The 23,306-nt window shown below is 48.9% G+C and overlaps 2 protein-coding genes across 11 annotated transcripts in view; both read right to left on the bottom strand.

Annotated features, from left to right (window-relative positions):
- The window catches only part of PIK3R6 (phosphoinositide-3-kinase regulatory subunit 6), a 51,289-nt gene extending 39,122 nt beyond the window's left edge, over positions 1 to 12,167 (bottom strand). For 5 of the 7 annotated variants that reach the window (XM_072940640.1, XM_072940637.1, XM_072940642.1 and 2 more), the window contains exon 1: positions 12,025 to 12,167. The gene's annotated coding sequence lies outside the window, so the exon portion shown is untranslated. Of the gene's footprint in view, positions 1 to 116; positions 174 to 8,986; positions 11,390 to 12,024 lie in introns of those variants that run through there. The other 2 variants (XM_072940639.1, XM_072940638.1) reach the window with 2 other exon arrangements.
- Positions 12,168 to 19,878: 7,711 nt separating this feature from the next.
- The window catches only part of PIK3R5 (phosphoinositide-3-kinase regulatory subunit 5), a 61,576-nt gene continuing 58,148 nt past the window's right edge, over positions 19,879 to 23,306 (bottom strand). For all 4 annotated transcript variants that reach the window (XM_015250794.3, XM_072940636.1, XM_015250795.3 and 1 more), the window contains exons 16-19: positions 22,513 to 22,606; positions 22,323 to 22,405; positions 21,686 to 21,798; positions 19,879 to 21,574 (exon numbers count right to left, since the gene is read on the bottom strand). In XM_015250794.3, the coding sequence (XP_015106280.2) occupies positions 21,424 to 21,574; positions 21,686 to 21,798; positions 22,323 to 22,405; positions 22,513 to 22,606 (441 nt within the window). In that variant the 3' untranslated portion in view covers positions 19,879 to 21,423. The remainder of the gene's footprint in view (positions 21,575 to 21,685; positions 21,799 to 22,322; positions 22,406 to 22,512; positions 22,607 to 23,306) is intronic.

Genomic DNA, 23,306 nt, shown 5'->3' with positions numbered 1-23,306 from the left:
CATAGGAAATAAATTTATGATTACTGAAGGGGTAGTGGAGGGTGGGATAAATTAGGAGTTTGGGATTATTAGATACACACTGCTATATATAAAATAGATAAACAACAAGGACTTACTGTAGAGCACAGGGAGTTATAATCAATATCTTGTAATAACTTATAGTGGAGAAGAATCTGAAAATATATGTATATATAATCAAATCACTTTGCTGTACACCTGAAACTAACACAATATTGTAAGTCAGCTATACTTCAATAATAAAAGGAATATTAGCAGACCAAGTCCAGCAATATATAAAAAGAATAATGCATAACAACCTAATGGGGTTTAACATCCCAGGGATGAAAGACTGGTTCAATATTTGAAAGTCAATCAATGTAATCTACCATATTAATGACTAAAAAAGAAAAACTGTATGATCCCATCAATTGATGCAGTAAAAGCATTTGATGAATTTTAATATTCACTCATGACAATCTCCAGCAAATTAGGAATATAAGAGACCTTCATTAATCTGATAAAGGGCATCTATAAAAAACCCCATGGCTAATATACGTAATAGTGAAAGACTAAATGTTTCCCCTCAAAGATTATGAAAAGGCAAGAACATTCACTCTCACCACTCCCATTCAACAATTTAACATAGTATGGGAAGCCAGTGTAATAGGGGGAAAAACATAAAGTAAAAGAGATATACAGATTGGAAAGAAAGAAAGAAAACTATTTGCAAATAATAGAACCCTGTTTGCAGGTGACAAGTCTACACTGAAAAAAATCCCAAAAAATTTACCAAAAAATCTGCTAGAACTAATAAGTGAACTTGGCAGGATCACAGAAAATAGTGCCAATATACAACATCAGTCATATTTATATAGGCTGAAAATGAACAACCGGAAACCAAAATTTAAAACACAATGCATTTAAAATAGCTCCAAAAGGAAACAAAACCACTTCGGTATAAATCTACCAAAACATGTGTAGGATCTGTATGATGAAAACTACAAAATGCTGAAAAAAGAAATCAAAGACTGAAATAAATGGAAACACACAGTATGTTCATGATTTGGAGGACCCAATGTAGTTAAGGTGTCAATTCCCCCTAAATTGATTTATGGATTTAATGTAATTTCTTTTTTTTAATCAATAGAAAAAATTTTAATTAGCTTTATTCAGATATAATTTGCACATCAGAAAATCCATCCACTTAAAGTGTATAATTCAATAGTAGTTTTTAGAAGGATTTAATGTAATTTCAACGAAAATACCAGCAGTATTTTTTTGTAGATACAGACAAGTAGATTTCTAAAATGTATAAGGAAGTGGAATAAATAGCCCAACAATTTTGGAAAAAAAAAATTTGAGGGGTCACATTCCTATTTTAAGAATTATTATCAAGTTATATTAGTAAAAGATTAGACATAGGGGGAGGGTTTAGCTCAGTGGTAGAGCGATAAAAACCTAGTTCCCCCCCCCCGCAACCCCTGCAAAAAAAAGATTAGACGCAGACCAATGGAGCAAAATTGAGTGTCTAGAAATAGACCCATACAGACACGGCTAATTGATTTTTGACTAAGTTGTAAAGCCAAGTCAATGGAGAAAGGCTAGTCTTTTCAACAAATGATGCTGGAACAACTAATTATCAATATACAAAAAAAAACTTGACTTAAACTCACATCTTAAACCAAAATGAACTAAAAATGTATCACAGGATGTAAAATGTAAAACTATAATCTTTTAGATGAAAACATAGGAAAATGTCTGTGACCTTGCATTACGGAAAGTGTTCTTAGATATAACACCAAAAGTTTGATCTGTGAAAGAAAAAACTGATAAACGGACTTCACCAAAATTAAAACCTTTTGCTTTGTGAAAGATACCTTTAAGAAAATGAAAAGACAAACTAGAGCCTTAGGGAAAATACTCAAATCACACATCTGACAAAGAACTTGTATCCTGGATACATAAAGAACTCTCAAAACTCAGCAGTAAGAAAATAATACCTTCAAATGGACAAAATATTTAAACCAATAGTTCATCAAAAAAGATGTGGATGGCAAATAAGCACAACAAAAATGCATATTAGCCTTAGGGGAATGAAAACGTATATTTACACAAAAACCTGTCCACCGATATGTATAGCATCTCTACTCATAACTGCCCCAAACTGGAAACATTGTCTTTTGGAGGGGGGAGGGGTAATTAGGGTTGTTTTTTTTTTAAGCTTTTTCTTTTCTTTTTTTTTTTCAAACTGGAGGTACTGGGGATTGAACCCATGACCTCTTGCATGCTAAGCACAATAATCTACCACTGAGTTCTACCTTCTCTACCCAAAACTGGCAACAATCCAATGCTTTCAACAGGTGAATGGAAAAGCAAACTGTAATATATTCATATGGCAGAATAGTCGGCAATAAAAAGAGATGAACTATTGATTCACGCAATGACATGCATGAGCCTCAAAGACACGATGCTGAGCGAAAGAAGCCAGACTCAGAAGATTACATGCTGTACGCTTCCAGTTTTATGACGTTCTAGAAGAGGAAAATAGGGTCAGAAAAATAGGTCAGTGTTTGTAAAGGCTTGCGATGGGGAGGGGGTTGACTACAGAGGGGCAAGAGGGAACTTCTTGGGGTGATGGAACTGCTCTGTATCCTGATTGTGGTAAAATCTATACATGCGTTAAAACTCATAGAACTGTATAGCAAAAAACTGTCATTTTTACTGTATACAAAATTTTAAAATAAAAAATAAAAGCATTTAAAAAAAGAAAGAAACCTACATCATCATTTGTAACCAGCATCACATGCTTGTGTGCTTAAATTTTTTTTTGTATTTTTTTTTTTTACCAAATTCTAGAATTTACTAATAAGAAAAGGAATGCTTGTTCAATGGGGCTCTCAGAGCTTTGTAAAACCAGATCATTTACATACAAGATGCAACTGCCTCTTGGAAAACTGAGGAACTGATGTGGAAAAGTGACATTTCGATGTATACCCTTTCTACCATTTTAATTTTTTTAAGCTTGTGTGTGCTTTATATGTTCGAGAAGCAAATAAGCCTCTATATCTAATTACCAATTTATGGGAAATACAGAACATGCTGCTGCATCCACCAGGAGGCCAAATCCAGGCTCTGAGAAACTCTGCAGGACACTGTTTTCTTTAGCAAATAAATCGCAGGGAAGATGGGGCAATGGTGGGGAAGGGAGATGGGAAGCTATATGACCGGAGGTGGTGGCGGCTATTGATTAACCGGACTTAACAGACATTATCAACCAAGTGGACGTGTGAAAATCTTGTTTCAATCTCAATTCAAACCATTACCAAAAACTACGACATTCGAGACAACTGGGAATTTCAACACAGAAATTAGGGCAGAGGAAGGTAACAGTATTGCAGTTCTGTTTGGGGAAAAAAAAAGCTGTTATCTTTTTTTAAATTAAACTTTCCACACTGAGATAATCAAAGATTCATACGCAGTTGTAAGAAATAATACGGAGGGAGCCCACATGTGCCTTACCCAGCTCCCCACCGTGGTAACATCTTGCCAAACTGCAGGGCAAATACCATAACCAGGATACTGACATCGGTAACTTTTTAATCAGATTTCCCCAGTTTGACTTGTACATATTTGTGTATTGTGAGTCCTTTATCTTTTAATGATACACACTAAACTACAAAAAAATAAAAAAGTGGTATCACTTACCCATAGGCACTGGGGTTACAGGTCATTTCCATTTTCATATGTTTCTACATCTGATTTCTTAGTATCAAGTATGTTTGACTTTATTTTTGGTATGGGACAGATGGCTCACCCAAGAGAGAGCTGACATATATGTAAGCTGTAAAGCATAATAATAAAATAGACCCCTGTGACCTCACCACTCAAAGACACAGCCATTGCAATGCACTGTGTGTGTACCTTATATCTGAGGGTGGGGATGATTAAACGATTATGATAAAACTGCTAAAATAATTGCTCCTCTCTCCCTTCCTGGGTCCCCGGGACTGCTGTGCTGTGAGGCTGACCGTGCTGAGCTGCTGGGGGAACTGACTGGGGTCTGAAGAAATCAGGTTAAATCCCAGGCCCCGCCCCTCTGCCTATGCGGCCCGTCGCGGGCCTCTCCGAGCTGTAGGCTCCTCCCGTTTGTGAGATGGACATGCAAGAAGCATCAGGCAGAAGGTCAGGCTAGTTCACAACAACATTTTGATCAAGCGCGGGGTACAGAGGTTGGGGACCAGGAACTCCACTAAGGAGAGGAAAGTATCAAGCGTTCGTGCCACCCGTTCTCTAAAAACGCTCAGTGGCAAGTCTTAGTGGGTAAGAGTAGACACTGAAATCAGAATGAACTATGAAAATCCAAACATGAGAATCTGACAGTGATTCTGGGGCCTTCAGCAGTGGGGACAGGGCCGATCCGGGTCCTGACCCCAAATCCAATGGTGGAGGGAGGCCCAGAGGAGCTTCCGAAGTGGGACCCAGGAAATCATGTTCCCAAGCCCTCTCCATTACCTAGGCCAACCCCACAGCCCCACTGGGCCCAAGCCACCATCATCTCTTGTTCAGATTACAGCGGTGCCCCCAGTGGGTCTCCCAGCTTCCCCTCTTTCCCTTACAATCCAGCCCCCGATTAAAGCCCTCCAATGACTTCTCTTAGACCTTAAAATAAACTCCACACCCCTCATCTGGCCTAAACCTTGCCTGGTCTGGCCCCAGCGTCATCTCATCCTGCTCTCCCTCTGGCTTGCCAGGTTTCACCACACAGCTCTTTGTGTTTCTCCAGTTTGCCAAGCTCAGCCCTGCCTCAGGGCCTTTGCATGCCTCTGCCTGGAACACTTTTCTCCCAAGCTTTCCTCACAGCTAGCTCCTTCTCAACATTCAGTCTCATCTTAAACGTCACCTCCTCAGAGAGGTCTTTCCAGCCCAGTCTTTCTACAATGGCCCTCCCTGTCATGCTCTACTACACTCTTTTATTTTATTCACAGTATTCATCACAGAAATTTTTATTCACAGAAATTTTCCCGTGTAATGATTCATTTTCTGGGCTCCTCATTAGAATGTGGGCTCCACAAACACTGGGTTCTGGAGTGTCTTATTCACTGCAGAATGTCCAGGGTTTGGGGCAGTATTGGCACCCAGTAGACAGTGCATAAATATTTTGGAGAAATATTTGAAGTCACATGTCCAATGAATGATGAACCGGGGCTACAGCTCAGATCTCAACCTGGGGTGTGCGGTCACGGCCACCTACCTTGCTCTCCGTACCCCTTTGTCCCCTGCCCCAGACTTCACAGAGCACCCTTTGCCTTAGGAAAATAAAATGAACACACAAGCCAACTTCTGTCCAGGTGGTATCAGCTAATAATAAACATCGAGCAGCCTCAAGGGAAAAGAAATCACAAAGACACAGATTAAAAGAAGAATGTATGTGTCAGGACTTACTGTGTAAAGCTGGGGGTGGTCTGGGCTGATTTTTAATTGAGAATAAAATTCTAAGGAGCTAAACAATCACTGTCAGAAAGCCTCCTTATGTATTCTTCTATTCATTCATTCGCTCACTCATTCACTCATCAAACATTTTTTTCAGTGCTCATATATATATATATATATCTATCCGTACAGGTACTAGGGATGCTCTGTGCCACCCCATTGTCCCTCTGCAGTGACCTCTGTAATCTAGTTCCTGTCCTCTGGGGCCGCTGACTACACCAGTGCAGGGGAAAGCCCTCAGGGGTCAGGCTTGCACCAAACAGGAAGCGGAAGCAAGCAGAACCCAGGTCACTCGCAAAGCACACCAGTATCTCGTTTGCTCAGGATGACGTGAATTTCTCAGGAAATAAAGCTTGCCCGTTTAAGCACCCAAACGTGCCTCTGAGGGTTTCTCGATGAATCTCATGGAAGCCGACCATACATACCCTGCCGTAACACGGTGAAGACTCCACGGGTGGTGGGTAGGTGAAGGGAGCCTCCATCCTACCCTGAATGACACCTGCGTTCTCAGGTACGACCCCTGTTTCAGCAGTGGGGGTGGCACCTTGCACACAGTGGGTGGATGGAGCTGCCGTCCAGCCCACCGCCTCACTGGCCTCTTGGTAATTTGCCCAGCCAGCGAGGGCAAGGTTTGCTAATTCATCCGAAGAGGCGCTTCCTGGAGTTTGTTCAGAGGCGACGCTTCTTTCTAAGTTGAGCAAAGTCTCCTCTGTGTTGGTGGCTGCCCTGATGCTGTCTCTGCTTTTGCACCCACCTGTCAATCTGTGGAAGGCCGAGAAGCCACGGCATTGCTTGTATGTAAAATATGGAGGCAAAGCCTGAGAAACTGAGCTAAGAAAAGAGCATGAACTCCCATTCACGGATGTGGAACATCTATTTGGGTTGCTCCGAGGCCCTCTGTCTCTCTTCCAGCTCCTGGCAGTGCTTTGAGTGACTGATTACTGAGTAAATCCAACAGTACCTACGGAACACCGGCCACGTGGCAGAAATCGTGCCAGGCCTGAGTGTTTAGAGATAAATAAAGGAGACACAGTCCTTGCCCTCAGGAGCTGGGGGTCTACCGGCCTGTGACTTTTTACTGACTGCAGTGTGGCCTGACTCGCCACATTCTCGGCCCACAATTGGCACACTGTCCCTGACGCCCACAACAAGCTTGACAACACACTGATTTCTCAGATTTGTGAAGAGCAGGGTAGTTAGCAGTTAGCCATTAATAAATAATTAAATGGCCTTCACTGATTAGGCACACTTTCATTGTTTTTACGAAAACTTGTGTGTCCTTCAAGCCTCCCACAGCCTAAACAGTAAGATCTTTGCCTGAGTTGTTTTTTAGGAACTCGAAGTCAGCTATATCCAGTTTGGGCCTGAGCCCTTTAAGAATGGCTGAGGCCATGGACTCTCCCTCCGGGGGTGCATGAGCGTCCACCCGGTGCCCATTTGACATCAGAGGCCCAAAACCTCCACCCTCAAGACATGCCAGTGGTGCCGTTTTCCAAACACGTGTCGCATGAAGAAGCCTGTAGCTTAGTCGCACCTGTGCAGAATGAGGATTACCTCACCTTTTTCTTTCCACTCACCTTTCCCCACGCTCCTCATGCCCCATCTTTGTCTCATAAATACCCCGAGGCCCTCGCCTTCAGGGACGCAGAGCTGAGACTTTGTCCTCCTGTCTCCTCCCTTGGCTGCCCTGTGAATAAATCCTTTCTTTGCTGCAAGCCTTGGCTTGCTGGGCGTCGGGCAAACGAACCTGGTTCGGTAACATTCACACAGGGCGCCCAGAGACATACTCCACCTGGTGTGCTGCTAGACTCCTCCGCGCATGTTAAGCACTGTGCCCGGGGCAAACGTCTGGAAGGTGCACAGGCCACACAGTGAGAAGCAAGGCTCCTACTTTCCCAGAAGAAGCCACGGTTATAGAAAGTTGGAATCCACAGCCCACATTTAAAAGTCAGATTTCACATGAAAATCAAGATTCTCAGCTTTTACTTAAAACGAGTAGCTAGAATATCTGGAAATGCCAGATCCACAGTTCCCCACGGAAACTGTCAGTGGGCCTTGGACTGCAGCTGCCCCCCGGAAGGGCCATGCACCCCACTCCTGCTGGGTCCACCACTGTCAGCTAGTCTGTGGCATCCTTCACGCTCCCTGCTGGGCTCTTGGAGGCAGACAAGCTGGCAACCCACGAGAGATACAGATCTTCCTCATCTTACGATGGCGTCCCACCCCGATAAACCCATCATACGTTGAAAATATCCTAAGTCAGAAATGCACTGACCACACCTACCCTATGGAACATCACAGCTTAGCCTCGCCCACCTTGAACGTGCTCAGAACACTTCCATGAGCCTACAAGTGGGCAAAATCATCTCACACAAAGCCTATTTGATGTAAAGTGTTGACGATCTCACATAATGGATTGAATACTGTCCTGAAAGTGAAAAACAGAACAGTTGGGTGCAGAACAGCTGTAAGTGTATTAGTTGTTGACCCTCATGATTGCGTGGCTGAACGAGTGCTGCTCTGCCCAGCACTGAGAGAGGACAGTACCCTGTATCTTGAGCCCGGGAAAAGATCCAAATTCAAAATTTGAAATACGTTTCTACTGAATGCACATTGCTTTTCCACTATTGTAAAGTCAGAAAATTTTAAGTCGAACTATCATAAGTCAGGGACTGTCCACTGTGGCTCAAGTCTCAGTTCTCAGAGAGGAGAGTTAATTACAGGCCCTGGGGTTGCCCCGTGGGGCCATGTGAGTCATTGGACAAACATTTAAGGTCCACCTCTCTGCTTCTGCACAGCATCTAACGCTCTGTGTTGTGATTGTCAGGTGCTTGTGTGAAGACAATATGGGGTCCCTGTCCCCAAGCCACTCTCAAATGAGGGAGCAGAAATAAGTCTGTTTGGCATGGTTGCTACAGCAAATGGCACAGGAAACAGAGATGTGGATGCTCAGAATACTGGTAGAGACAGCAGTACCATGGGAAGGAGGACCCAGACACAGTGGGAAGGACACTGTGTTCTGCCACACAGCGCCACACGTCACATGGCGGGCACCTCTGCCACCTGTGCGGGGGATCTGTCTCAGTTCCATCGTGGATGACTGACAGTGGCTTCTGTGCCACTGATTAAGCAAATGGCACATCAGAGCTCAGCTCACAAGCCCCTGCCCTCTCCCAGTTCCCCTGGTCACAGCAAGAACACGACATCACGGGACAGAAACACACCAGCTTCTGCCACCAGTCAGGAGGATTCCCAGTCGCAGGTACAGGCAACACAGAAATCGGCCAAGGGGCGAACCCCCACAACCTGGGAGAAGCTCCCCAGTCCCCACACTGACGCCCCCTCCCCCGACTCCCTGGGCCGTTCATGCCTTGTTTGATTTGTTCAATAGTTACCGAGCCTTATCTGCCCTACAGACTCAAGGTAAGAGAACCAGGTCTTCAGCTGAAGATCAAATAAAGGGATGGAATCATTCATTCACACAATGAATACTTACTGAGCCCCTTCTGGTGTTAGACACTGTTCCGGGTCCTGGGGCTGTGGCAATAACTTAAGGCAGGTTCCCCTCTCGTGAGTATGTAGTGAGGGTGGAGGGAAAAACAAAGATGCCATAATTAAGTTGGGCATTAGATGCTGACCAGTGCTGTGGGACTAAGGCTCAGAAGGGGAATGGGAGGTTCCAGAACTGGGGGTGGGTTGTGGTTTTAAAAGGTCTCCCTAAGGAGGTGATACCCAAGTAGAAGCCATCAGGAGGAAGGGAGAAAGGCAGGCGTTATCTGCAGGAAACACATTCCAAATGAAAGGAAAAGCCAGCCAAGCGCTGAGGAGGATGGAGCCCGGCATTTTCCTGGGACGGTGTGGCAAGGGGCGGTGGGCAAGGGGGCAGGGCGAGGGTGCTGGCAGACAATCCTCCACGGGTTTGTGCCTGCCACAGGGCGGATTTACTTGCCAAACACAATAATAGAGGCAATGTCTCCCTGCAGAAGTGGCAGGTTGCTGGCAGCCCACTGTGAAGACTAGGGGTTTCCTGTGCGCAGGGGTCCTCAGCTGTGACACACAGCATCCTCTTGGGGCCACCTCTGCGCTGCTCCCAGGGGACCTGGGGGCAGGACGCTCCTGCTGCTCGTTGTGTGAGTAATAAAGACTTTGGTCTCTGACTCTACAGAGTCCAGTGTTTTCTGCCAGCGTCCCTAAAACTGGGGCCGACTAACTGGTTAGTTATGAATAGGGCAGAATCTCAGACCCTTCACAGCTCTTGACAGAGAGACAGGACCAGAGACAAAGAATAAGTGGATGAACGAATGAACTGGGACTCAGGACATTCCTTCATTAACACAACACTGAGCGTTAGCACCAAACAGTCCCCGGGGCGGGTGCAAACACCCGGCTGGTCGCTGCCTTGGGGTAAGACAGGCCTGAGGACAGGCGAGAACTGCAGAGGTGGCTCTCCGGCCCGGGCAGGAAGCAGCAGACAGGACCCCGCTCACAGACGCTGCTGCCCGTGCTGTCTGAGCGCGGGGAAGGCTTCCCGGCTGGAGGAATGGCTGCAGAAAGCTGGGTTTAGAGGGCCTGGGGAGGCCTGGCTCTGGGTCAGTGTTTCTCCATGAAGATCCCAGCTTTGGATGAACCCCTGCCCCCACCGCTGGCTCCTAGGCCGGACTGTTCAGACAGAGGAAGCCACCACCCAGAGCCCCCACGGCCACCCCTTGGATTAAAGCCCGGGAAGAAAGACATGCAGTTTCTCAGGCCGGCACCTCCGCGCCCCGCCCCCGTCCTCTGCCCGCTGCCCGGCGCAGAGAGAAGGGCCCCTGCCACCGCGACCCACGCTCTTCTCCTCTCACCAGTGCTGCCTCCGCCCACGGTGTCGGGGACACATGCCATTTCCAGGACTCTGATTTTTTCTCTCCGTGGAGACAGACTTGCCAGACCACTTGCTCTCTTCAGCTGAGAGCACGTGATTTGTGGGCTCACCGGGAGGGGACGAGGGGGTGGAAACACAGAGCTCGGGGTCCCCAGGGGTCCCCCTCAACCCTTGTCCCCCGAGGCCTACTGGGCTTTCCAGATTCCCAAGGGCCTGGGGAGGTGAGGGCCCTGCTCCCGGCTGTCCCCTGAGGACCGACCAGGCAGGCCCGCTTCCTCTGCTGTGTCTGCTGCTGGCCAGGCAGGAAACACCTGGATGGGAGACAGCCAGTCTAGGGGGGAGGAGAGCATTGTTCCCCGGGGTAGGGGGCCTGGGAGGACTCTGACAGGGCCTAGATACAGACCAGGAAGCCCAGGGACCAGGTGGCCACCAGGTCACCAGGAGGTGACAGAGGAGACTGGCAGGCCCGGTGGGAGGCCATGGGGCAGAGTGGCTGGGCAGGTAGCATTTGGTGCTGGATCGCCTGGGTTCCAGGTAGTTGCTATGGCAGCATGTCACTTAAATCCTTTGTGCCTCAGTTTCCCTATCTTTCAAGAAGACCTAATAACGGCACCTACCTCGGAGGATGACAGTGAGGACTCAGTGAGATGATATTCAGAAGACACTTAGAACTGAAGAAACGGGACAAGCTCACGCCAGTGAGTCCTCCGTAAACCCCACGCATTAGCCGCAAACTGAATCTCCAGCGGCTCTTTCCCGACGTCCACACCCACTTTCCTTGTCAGGATTTGCAGACTTGGTCCCCGACACTGGGATGCCTGTTGCCCCCTCTGCACACAAGCCCTCCCTCTCTCTCAAGGCCCGGGCGCCACTTTCCGCAGAGCCCACCCTGATCCCGCACCTGGGGTGCTCTCCCTGCTCGCACACACGCCTCGCCAAGCCTGGGGCCCTGGCACCTGTTACTTTCTGTGTTAGTCACGTGTAGCCGTGTCTCAGCCCCTCACCAGCCAGGCAGCTTCTTGAGGATGGAGACACGGCTTTGGTCAGACTCTGGCGCCGCCTGCACACGGAGAAGATGCTCGATTCATGTGTGTGGAGACAGTCGGCAAGACTGTCACCAAATTTCCCCTGGAGGGGGATGGACAGATGATGTCCCAGGAGGGGCACAGACGGGGACCCAGAAGATTCACTCTGAGCCCAATGCCTTGCTTAGCCACTCTGCCATCTTTGGCGAGTTACTTCATCTCTCTAAGCCTCAGTCTCCTGATATATAAAATGGGCATTAAAACACACATGCCGCCTTCCTCCGATTGCCTGTGAAGATTCCATGGGATAATGAATGTATTCTGTAGCAACAGGTATGAATAGTTCGTCCTGTTATTATTGGCATTTACAGGATCCCGAGAAGAAAGGAGAGGTCTTTGCACAGGGTCCTGTGTCCTTTCTTCTTGTGAAAATGGGTTGAATAATCTAAATTTGCAGAGTGGTCCTAGTAGCCACCACATCTGGGGGACCCTTCTCAGAAAGGATGGGTGTGTGTTCATGGATGGGTGTGTGTTCATAAGAGCCAGGGGTGTCTCAGCCCCTCGCGGGCTCGCCTTCCAGCATCCTTCCTCCTAGAAGCTGCCTCTCCCAGCTCCCTCCCTGCAGACCCCACCCCAGCAGGTACCTACCTTGGCTCAGCTGCAGCTCAGCTCCCCACGTCCTTCTAGCAGTCGGCTCCCTGCACTCCTGCCCAGGGAGGTGCCAGCCCCAGATAATCCGGTGTCTTGGAGGAGCCCTGACGGGTGTATGCAGCCTGCAGCTCTGCAGAGAAAAGCCCAGTGTTGCACAGGCCTGGCTCTGTCCCCTCCCCTTCCTTCCCCTTCCCCATGACCCTCAAAGCTCCTCCCAGAACACATCCTGCTGTGAGGTTGATTTCTAGAGAAGCATCTGTGGTCAGCCACGGTCACTGGAGGTTCTTTATTCTGATTGAGTGGGAGGTGGCACCTCCACTGCGACTCCCTCTGGTGTTGACGCTGCAGGAAGCCCTGACCTCCTTCCCAACCACCCTTGACCCCGACACTGACACTGGGATGGCCCACAGGCTCCCCCAATGCAACATGTACAAACCCAGCTCCTCATACCCTCAAACCCACTTCTCTGCTCCTCATTTCAGAATCAGAAACCCAGGTGTCACCCTTTACACCTCCCTCTCCCTCACCTGTTACACCTAAACGGCAACAAGTCCTGTTACTGTTTCATGGATCGTCCCTCTTTTTTTCTATCCCCAGGGCTGTCAGGAGCCACCGCTGTCTTTCTTCTAAATTACTGCAACTGCCCAACGTCTCCCTGCCTCTGCCGCACAGCCAAAGGTCTCTTTCTGATAGTGAAACACAATCTGATCACATTACACTCTTCTTATAACCTTCAGTAGCTTCCTATTACCTTCAAGACAAGGGCCAATCTCCTTAGCATGACTTGCAAGGCCCTTCTCGATCTGGTTCTTCCTTAATCCCCAACCTCAGGCTTTATTCCCTCACTTGGATGCCTCCCAGAAGTCTTGAAGACTGCACTTCCTTAATGATCCAGGCTGTCGCTCAGCTCCAGGCCTTCACATGTGTGGTGGGATCGCTTCCCAACCTTCCTCCCTGCTCACCCTAGTCAGTCCCGAAGAGGGAAAAACAGGTCAAGGAGGCCAGAGGAAAAGTGGAGCACCGTGGAAGTGGGGGGGTGGTGTGTGTTGGGGGCAGCGTCAAGGACATGATGGGCAACGGTGTCCAAGACGGCAGAGAGAACACAGACGGAGAACACAAAACAGCATCTGCTGACTTGGAGGACTAGGAGAGGGTGCTGCGGGGGAGCAGATCACCTCCAAGGTGCCGCAGTTGCTAGTTTGTCACATTCTTCCTTTTTCTCACATTTTGAAGCCGAGCAATATTTGGGGGAACCGCTAACACATTTCTAGACCTTTGAAGAACTCACAGACTCCATGCCGTCATCCGATTTGGCCTAATGGGTAAACGACCCTGGAGAGAGGGGGACTGCTGACAGCACAAAAGCCTGGATTCAGCTGCGCCTGAAGCCCTGATGCTAGATCTACTCTTCACTGTTGAACCATGTGATCCAGTAAACGCCCTCTCTTTCCTTTTTGATTAAGACTGTTTGCATTGGGTTTCCGACACTTGGGCTTCTCCTTTGCAACGAAAGGAGAAGTCAGTGACCTTTCTCTGAAAGGGCTAAATGGGTCTGTTGCATCCTTCACTTTGCAGAAGAGGCCATTTGAAGAAAGAAAAAAGTCCAGAAATTTAAATCATTTGCTCTGCGGTGCAGTTTTTCTCCCATATCTGCTTCTTTTCTGTCCCACTCCTGTGACTGGACTCGCATTTTCTCCTGCCTCTTTGTAGCTGAGTTCTTTGGTCACATGCCTGCCTCATCCCTCTGCTCTTCCCTAGCCAGTTCTGGGAAAGCAGAGGCTAGGTCTGATTCATTATTCTAGCCATCACAGGACAAGAGAATGTTAAGAGAAGGTTTGGCTCATTCAATAAAACAAATGGCTGGCTGGATGAATGAATGAATGAGGGAATGAATGAATGAAATGAGTAAGTCCAGGACAGGATAAAGGACCAAGACCTCAGTGCCTGCAGGTTCAGGACTCAGCCCGCAGTGTGGCCATCGAGGGCGCTCCCCCTCCTTATCAGCTTTGGCCTAACTGAATCGGAAATCACGAGTTGATATCAGCCTCTTCTGGCCACACTGGCCCTCTTATCATCAGCTGCTCTCTCTGCAACCACTTTGGGTGTGGCAGCCATGGAAGGGGCTGCTTGGTGGCCGTGGACAGCCCCAGAGCTGTCCCCGCGAGGAGGAGCTGAGGAGCTGGTAGCCAGCCAGGAAAAGAGAGTGGAGGGGAGGCAGGGAGAGGAAGGACCAAGGCCCCCACATCTGCCCACAGAACACCACCCTCATCATCACCAAGGCGGCGGCCCTGCCCCTCTGATCCCAGCGACACCTCTTCCCTCCAGATGCTCTTCTTAGGGTTGTTTAATCCGGGTTCTCCAGGCTGTGTCGTTGCCAAGTCCCCATCTGCAACCAGTCTCCCGGGAGCAGCTCTTTTCCCCAGCAAGACCACAAGACGCGTCAGCATCAGAAGAAAGTCAGGGTCCCCCTCCTTTTCCTCGTCGGTAACCCAAGGGATTGGACAGTGTGTCTGCCAAGCCCTCACTGGCTCTCTCCAGCTTTCCCCCAGACAGTCCTGGTTTCGGCCTCAGAGACCTGCAGCTACAGTTTTGCTCAGAGAAGGGCCCTGGTCCCCGTGATGAGAGGCCCCTTTCCTTGGGGGTTAGGGGTGGGGAGCAGGGAGGGGGTGGGGTGGGGTGGGGCTGCTACCCCCCCACTTCCCTCTCTCCTGAGGTCTCAGGGAACCCCTGGGGCCAGCTCTTGGGCCTGAGCGGCATTCATTCACTGAGGGCTTCCTTCCTGACTCCCCTGCCAACCCTCTCCACTCCCCCTCCACCCGCTTCCACGTCTCCACCCCACCTCCCCTGCCGTTCCCAGGGAGTGTGAGGAGGGCAGAGCTCCTCCAGAATTCCATTATAACGAAGCCATCCCTCTCAGATCTGTGTGATCTCTACGCTTCTGGGCCTCAGTTCCCCCACAGCTCACATGAGGGGGACGAGGAGCAGCACAGCTTAGTGGTTGGAGTCCCAGCTTCCCATTGTCTCTGTCTCTGTGACCTTGGGCAAGTTCCTTAGCCTCTCTGTCTCAGTTTCCCCATCTGTAAAATGAGACACAACAGTACCTACCTGATGGTGAGACAGGCTGGGACCTGCAATCTGGGGCCCTTTACTGCAGTGCTTGTACCAGGACAAACGCCTCCTTGAGCAACAGAATACAAAGAAACTATAAGGGACTAAAAATAATTGGACATATGCACAGCTGGGGCAAATTACGAACGAAATACAAAAAGGCCAAAACCCAACTGCCACTTCTGAGGTGCGAGGAGCAAAAGCAGGGTACTGGGCATGATCCCTGCACACAGCACCACCAAGGGGGTGGGCCGACCACCAGAGCCACCCCTCTGGCCCCACCCACCAATCCACCCCTATCCTCACCCCATTTAAGGGACCAGCTGGCCCCCACACGAGTCCCAGTAAAGCCTTGCCTGAATTCCTCGCCTGGCCTCTTATCAATTTCTATTGATTAAAGAATCCAAGAACCCTGGTCGGTAACAATGGGGCTGTTTGGAGGCATCAGTGAGATGACTTGAGTGTGCAAAGTGCATGAGCAGTGCTGGGCCCGTGCACCGTAAGTGTTTGCTAATATCTCAGTTTTGCGGCTGCCTTATTCAGTGTCACCTTATTCACTGTTCGGCTGCAGTGACACCGGGGCTCAGCCTTCCAGCTCTCAATTTCTGAGATTCCCTAAGTGAGCCCTGTTTCTTCCCACTCAGCCTGTGCAAAGAGGGGCACACACATGTGGCTGCTGGGACCACAGTTGCTTCCCCAGGGACCCCACACTCAGAATTGCCAGGTTTTATGGACTGCATGTCTGTGTCCTCCCCAACTTCATATGTTGAACTCCCAGTGTGACGGTATTAGGAAGTGGGACCTTTGGGAGGTGATCAGGTTTAGATGAAGCCTTGAGGGTGGAGCCCCCATAATGGGATTAGTGTCCTTATAAGAAGAGGAAGAGAGACCAGAGCTTCCTCTCTCCACCTTGTGAAGACACAGTGGGAAGATGGCCATCTGCAACCCAGGAAGAGCGCTCTCACCAGACACTGACTCTGTCAGCCCCTTGACCCCGGACTTGCCAGCCTCCAGAATTACGAGAAATAAATGTCTTGTTTAAACCACCCACTCGATGGCATTTTGTTATAGCAGCCCAAGCAGACCGAGATCCTGGGGGCTGTGGTCGGATCCAGGACACAGATCCACCTGCTGCATGGGACAGAGAGAAATAAAGTGACCAAGTGGGGACAGCCTGCCACCTGATTGTCTTTGCCCCAGAGGGATGGGGTGGACACCCTTTCCCATGAGAGCCGGCTTCCTGTACTCTGATTGTACTGGAAGGGTTGGAGAAGTAAATGGAGGGATTTTGAGATTTGGGTAATGGAGGGAGTAGCTTTTCCCCAAGAAAACTGAGAAGCTCTCCTCCCAGGGCAGCAGCTAGCATCCCAGTGCTGGAGGGAGTGGTGGGCGTGACAGTGGAGGAAGGGAAGTCTGAAGCCCTGGGCAGGCACCAAGCACACTGGGTCCACACACTTCTCCCATGTGGGTGAAGCTATAGGGGCTGGGAACCTCTCCGACGCCTCTTCTTCGAGCAGACTGGGCGAGGAGAGGGGCGCTCTAGTGTTCCCTGCCCCAGGGGTTGTGGGAGAGCCGTCTCTCTGGCGGAGGCATGACCTGGATGGCAGGGACCACATGAAGAGGTCTGAGGATGGTAACAGACCAAGCACCAAGCTGTCAGAGGAAAACCAGCTGATAAATTGGACTTCATTAAAATTAAGACCATCTACTCTGCAAAAGTCATAGTTAAGATTATGAAAACACAAGCCACACATGGGAGAAAATATTTGCAAAACACGTATCTGATAAAGGACTGGTATCCAAAATGTACCAAAAACTCTTAAAATTCAACAATAAGAAAACAAACAACCCAATTAGAACGTGGGCAAAAGATCTGAACTGACACCTTACCAAAGAAAATATACATATGGCAAATAAACACAGGAAAAGATGCTCAACATCATAGTCTTTAGGGAACTGCAAATTAAAACAATAATGAGATACCACTACACACCCTTTAGAATGGATAAAAGTCCAAAAACACTGACACCATCAAATGCTAATAAGGATATGGAGCTACAGGAACTCTCATTCATTGCTGGTGAGAATGAAAAAGGGCACAGCCACTTTGGAAGACAGCTGTGCATTAAAAAACAAAACAAAACAGAAAAAGCTAAATATACCTGTACCATACGATCGAGCAGTTGTGGTCCTGGGTATTTGCCCAAATGACTTGAAAACATATGGATGTCCAAACAAAACCCAGCACATGAATGTTTAGGGCAGCTTTATTCATAACTGCCAAAAATTGGCATCAAACAAGACATCCTTCAGTAGGTGAATAAACAAACAAACTGTGGTACATCAATAAAATGAAGTATCATTCAGCAACAAAAAGAAATGAGCTATGAAGTCATGACACAGAAGAATCTTCAATGCATATTGCTAAGTGGAAGAAGCCAACTAGAAAAGCTACATACTGTATGGTTCCAACTATATGATTTTCTGGAAAATGTGTTAACTATGGAGACAGTAAAAAATGGTTGCCAGTCTAGTTAAGAAAATAATGGTTTCAGTTTCTTTAATATATGTTAGCCTGTTTGGGATATCCATCTCTTCTGTCAGATTGGCAAACTGTATTTTTGAGAAATCTCCATTTTATCCAAATTGCCAAAGTGTATTGGTGAATCTGTAATATCCATTTCTTAGCTTTTTGGTGTGCAGGATCTGTAGAAATGTCCTCTTTTTCGTTCATGATATTGATGATTTGTTCTGTCATCAGTCTTGCTAGGGGTTTATCAACTAGTATGTTGGTTTTCTAATTTATAGATTTCTGCTATTACACTTATTTCCTTCCTTTTACTGTCTTTAGGATTGATCAACTATTCTTTCCCGAGCTTTTAATGTAAATAACTGGTTTTTAGCTTTTTCTTTAAGATATGCTTTTTTTTTATGGCAATACATTTCCTCCTAAGCATCGCTTTAGCATCCCATTAGTTTCAATAACATATATTCATTATTAATCAGTTCAATATATTTTCAAGTTTCCACTTTTCTTTCTTTTTTGAACCCTGGATTATTTAAAGATACATACCTAATTTCCAAGCAGTTAGAATTTTCTAGTAATATCTTCCTTATTGATAGTTTAATTTCATTGTAGTCAGGGAATATACTGTTTGACTTCCATCATTTGTTAATTGAAGTGTCCAGATCCTCTACATCTCTACTGAATTTTTTTGTTGAAGTATAGTCGATTTACAATATTGTGTTAATTTCTGGTGTACAGCATAGAGATTCATGTGTCCATACATATATATTCCTTCTCATATTCTTTTTCATTATAAGTTATTACAAGGTATTGAATATAGTTCTCTATGCTATACAGTAGGACCCTTTTGTTTTCTACTGATTTTTTTTTATTAATAGACTTTATTTTTTAGAGCAGTTTTAGGTTCACTCTACAGATTTTTTAAATCTATTTGTTCTATCAGCTACTGAGAGACGTGTGTTAAAGTCCTTCATCAGACTAGGTTGTGGAGATGTTAATTGTCAATTTTTGCTTTATAAATTTATGTTATTGGGTGCATACAGATTTATGCTGCTATCTTTTTGTTGGATTGACCCTTTGATTTTTATAAAATGTCCCTTTATCTTCTGTAATGCTTCTTGCATTAAAATCTTTGTCTGATATTAGTGTAACACCATCAGCTTTTTGAGACAGGTTTGTATGATGTTATCCTTTCCATTCTTTTGCCTTCAGCCTTTCTGTGTTCTTATATTTAAAGTGTCTCTTGTGAGCAGTGTATAATCTTTTAAAAATCACTGGACAATTCCAGGTATAGAATCCTAGGTTGACAGTGTTTTTCCCCCCAGCCCTTTGAAGATGTCATTTCAGTCTTCTGATTTCCATTGTTTTTGTTAAGAAGGAAGCTTTCAGTCTAGTTGTTGATCCTTTGAAAATAAAATGTACATTTTTTCCTCTGGCTGTCTTTAAGATTTTCTTGTTACCTTTACCCCCAGATCTTTGACAATAAGGCATATGTGTGTGTGTGTGTGTGTGCACACGCGCGTGTGTGTGTGTTTAAACTAAACTCCAGACTTTATTGGGATTTCACCAGTTTTTCTATAAAGACTCTCTTTCTGTTTCAGGATCCCACGCTATACTTAATTTTCAAGTTTCCTGATCTCCTTTGGTCTGTGGATTTTTCAGTCCTTCCTTGTTTTTCACAAAACTGGCTGCCTAGAGGAGTACTGGTCAGATTACCCTGTACTATGTCCCATAATCTGGGTTTGTCCAGTATTTTCCTCATGATTAGTCCTGGGTTATGGGGTTCTGGGAAGAATATCAGAGGTGATATGCTCTTCTCATGCAATTTTGTTTCCATCCTGTGTGGGATTTCCTGAGTTAACTGATTCTACGGGTTGATGTCCATCAATTTTGGCCAACTGAATATTGGCAGAAGAGATCCAGTGCCAGTTCCAGGCCCTGGCCCTAAGAGGTCTCTGCTTATCCATCTTGTGCTAACATGCTGGCCCAAGGTGCCTGAAGGACCCACAGACAAGACCTGAATCCAACCTGCAGCCTGGAGCCAAGCCACTGACCCCCACCTAGACCAAGTGATGTCCTGTAGATGTACAAGCAAGAACAAATGACTGTAGTTTTAGTCCATATGTGAACTATCCAGCCAGTAGCTCATTGTCATGCAGCAAAATAACTGTAGATTAAAAACTTCAAGACGAATCAAGTTTCATTTGACAATAACATTAAGTTCCATTTTTTTTATTCTCAACATCTGTTGGTCATGTAGTAGGACAACCTGCTCACATGAAACAAAAAATATCGAAGGGATATTGCCAACTATTCTCTGGGGCCAGGAGCAAGTACAGGTAGCCGGGACAGGGTCGGAGCCGGACTGTCCACTTCTCTCGAGTGATGAGTACACTGGGGTGGGGTTTCTGGGCTCCTATGAGCCCAGAACCTTTGGAGCAGATGAAGCAGGAGCAGGAGCAGGGGCAGGAGGGGAAGGAGGGGCTCTGTGCAGGATACAGCTGTCTGCTTCCGCAGTTACTTTCTCCATGTCTATCAGTCCAAATCCCGGCCCCAAGCCCTGCCCTCCGCCCAACCACCCTAGCCCACATTTTTGCTTCCAGCTTCTCAAACCACTGCAACTTGGCAGTTTAACATTTTTGGCTCTGATGTTCTATCACCCATTTTCCTCCAGTCGGGCACTAAGCTCCTCAAGGTCAGCACTCCATCCTCCACTCTGGGAACTCGCCCAGGCGCGATGGTGCCAGTGAACCTTCGAGCTGGAAGATTTCGCATGGGATGGGCAGCCCAAGGAGTGAGATGGCAATGGAAGGCACAGGGGCCAAGGAGGGAATAAAGAGCAACCCAAAACGGTGAGAGCATCCCCACCCTCTAGACAGCGCTTAGAGGGCGAGGCCACTAAGCTTTACTGAGCACCTGCTTGGCAGACCATTTCGTCTCAACCCTTTAAGGAGGCCTTACATACCTCCATCTTAGTGCTCAGGAGAGGGAGGCTCACAGAAGCTAATTCACTTTCTTCTGGTCACTTAGCTGGAAGGTAACTGAGCTGCCACTGAATCTAAGCTTGTCCTGTCTCCCAAGGATCTCGATCCAGAAAGAGGCTTCAGAGAGAATCTGTTCCAAGTCCTGACTGCAGACAGGTCAAGTGTTAGTGCTGTTTGTCAGAAGACCCAGGGAACTTGAGAGAGAGAAAGTGTGTGTGTGTGTGTGTGTGTGTGTGTGTGTGTGTGTGTGTGTGTGTGACAGAGAGGGACTGGGCGGGGGGACAGCACTGTCAGAAAAGTCACATCCACATTTCTGCCACCTGAACCCCTGAGTAGGGGGGACTGAACTCCAGACACAAAGGTTTCTCCAAGTCTGATGAAGTAAGGGGCAGGCCTGGCCAAGGGTTGGGAGAGGAGGCCTGGATCACACCCCAGGGCACCAGAGCCTCAGATCTTTCTTCTAGAAAGGAGCCTAGACCACACTAGAGGCCAGGGTCTTTGGAGGTCAGCTCACCCAGCCCTCTCCTTTCTGCTGTGCAGAACCTGAGGGGCTGTGTGGCCAGTCCCTTCTCCCTAATGCCCAGTTTCTTCCCCAAACAGAGCCCTGAGGCCCCGTCGACCCTCTGCCCCCTGCCCTCTGCAGGGCCCACAGCAGGACCCTGGCCCAGCACAGGGCTGCTCAGTTCTCCACAGGGAGTGAGGCCCGCACTGTCCCTGGGGAAGGGGGTTCGGGGGAGGCTGCCCCCAGGCTTCCTGTCCAGGCTGGTGCCAGCTGCGCTAGGGCAGAGCTCCACTGAAAGTCATGATGGGCAGGCAGAGGAGGGAGCAGAGGTCGGGCGCTGTCTGGGCCAGCGGCGGGTAAGAGGGCCTCTGGGGCGGGGGGCGGGGGCCGCTCTTCTCCGGCTTGTAGCAGGGGGAGACCTCGCACCTGCGGGGCAGGGCAGGTGTCAGGGCAGGCCTCCCGGCCCGCCAGCCCCTTCCAGGACCCCGAGTGTGGGGAGGGCAGAAACAGACCCCTCTCCTGGGACCACCTTCCTACCTGACCACACTCTGCAGGATTTTCCTCTCATCCTGGTCCAGACACACAGCAAAAGGGCAGCTGTTCGAGCCGATAATCTGCACCTTGTCCACCTTGATCTGCGATGTACTGATCTGGACAGAAAGCCCAGGTCAGCCCCGGAGCCCGGGCCCCAGAGCTGCTAGCCCCCAACAGCTTCCTCCCTGGGACTCGCCCAACTGGGCCCCAGGGGTGGGGTTGGGAGTTTGGCTGGCAGCTCTCCAGGGCCGCCCTCCTCTCCAGCCTCTGTCCTTTCTTGAATCTAGAAGGAGCAAGTGTCCTGGGAGGAGAACCTGCATGGCCCACTGCCCTCACTGTGACAGCCCCGGGGTCCCCGACACCGAGCCTGCTTTGCCTCAGACTCGGGGGGAGGGGGGCACCTGGCACCCACCATGGAACCTTTCTGCAGGTACCAGGGCAGCCCCTCCTCCTGACCCCCACGGCACTCCGCGTGTGTGCTCACCCCAACCACGTCCCTCACTGGCCTCGCCTCCCACCCACGTGTCCCACGTAGCCCTTGGACACGCCCTGTTACACACACACACATGCACACACACACGCAGGCACACACCCGGTAAGTCTCCCAAGCAGGTGGCGGGAAGGAGACAGAAGCCCTTACCTGGTTGAAGCCCTTCTTGGATTTGGGGTTCTGCCTTTTCACCACTTCTGTCAGGTTTAGCGTTAGGGCCTCCACGCTGGAGTCTGGAGGGCAGGGGCCACGCAGGCCAGGCTCAGAACCACTCCCTGCCCCCACCCCCTGCCCCTGTCCCCCAACTCCCCTCAACCCTGCGTCCAGCCGCCCCCCTCACCTAGGTCCTCCTGCTTCCGGCAGGCCTTGCTGAGGTTCACAGAGGTACAGACCTTCTCCATGTTACTCCAGCGACTCCGTCCACTGATGGCCCCCTGGAAAGGCAGGAAAGCCAGACCCTCTCAGCCGCAGGCATCGGGGGCCTGCTGCCTTCTCTCCAAAGAGGAGGCTCCAGACCCGCCAGTGACGGGGAGCTGCCTGCAGTCCCAGGAAGCCCTCTCTTGTTCACGTAGTCTGCCATCCTCTCCACCGAGAGCCCCTGGACCCCCATGTAGACCTTGCTGACTCCAGGGGAGAGTGCCAGGTCACTGGCTTAGTGCACGGTCAGCCTTGTGACCGGGTCATGGGGTGCGAGAGCTGAGAGCATCTTGGTGGGGGTGTGGTTGGAGGATATTCTGAGCCCGGAGTGAGGAACAGACAGGCCCACAGGCACAGGGTCCCAGGCAAAGCCAGACCAGAACTCCCTCTTTGGGTCCCTGTCTGAACGTCTCTTTCATAGGGACCCCATGCTGCCATACCCACGAGCATCTCTCAGGCCCCAGCTCTCTTGATCTCACGAGAGAATTTCATTCTGTTCACTCCTCTCCTCTCCCGGGCTTCCGTGGCGGCTCGCTCCTGGTTAGCCCGCCACCAACCTCTGTCCTCTGCTTTGTGCAGTCACCCTCCTCTGCACCCCCATCACATGACGCAGGTCTCAGGACCTGCCCCGGGTCCTCCACTCTTTCATTCCTGCTTTCCCTATTACGGAACCTCAGCCGGGGCCCTTTTCCCATGACTGCCTACACACCCATCTTC

This window comes from Vicugna pacos, chromosome 16, assembly GCF_048564905.1.
Source record: "Vicugna pacos chromosome 16, VicPac4, whole genome shotgun sequence".
Taxonomy (NCBI): domain Eukaryota; kingdom Metazoa; phylum Chordata; class Mammalia; order Artiodactyla; family Camelidae; genus Vicugna; species Vicugna pacos.
This window is presented reverse-complemented; position numbering and strand designations above follow the sequence as displayed.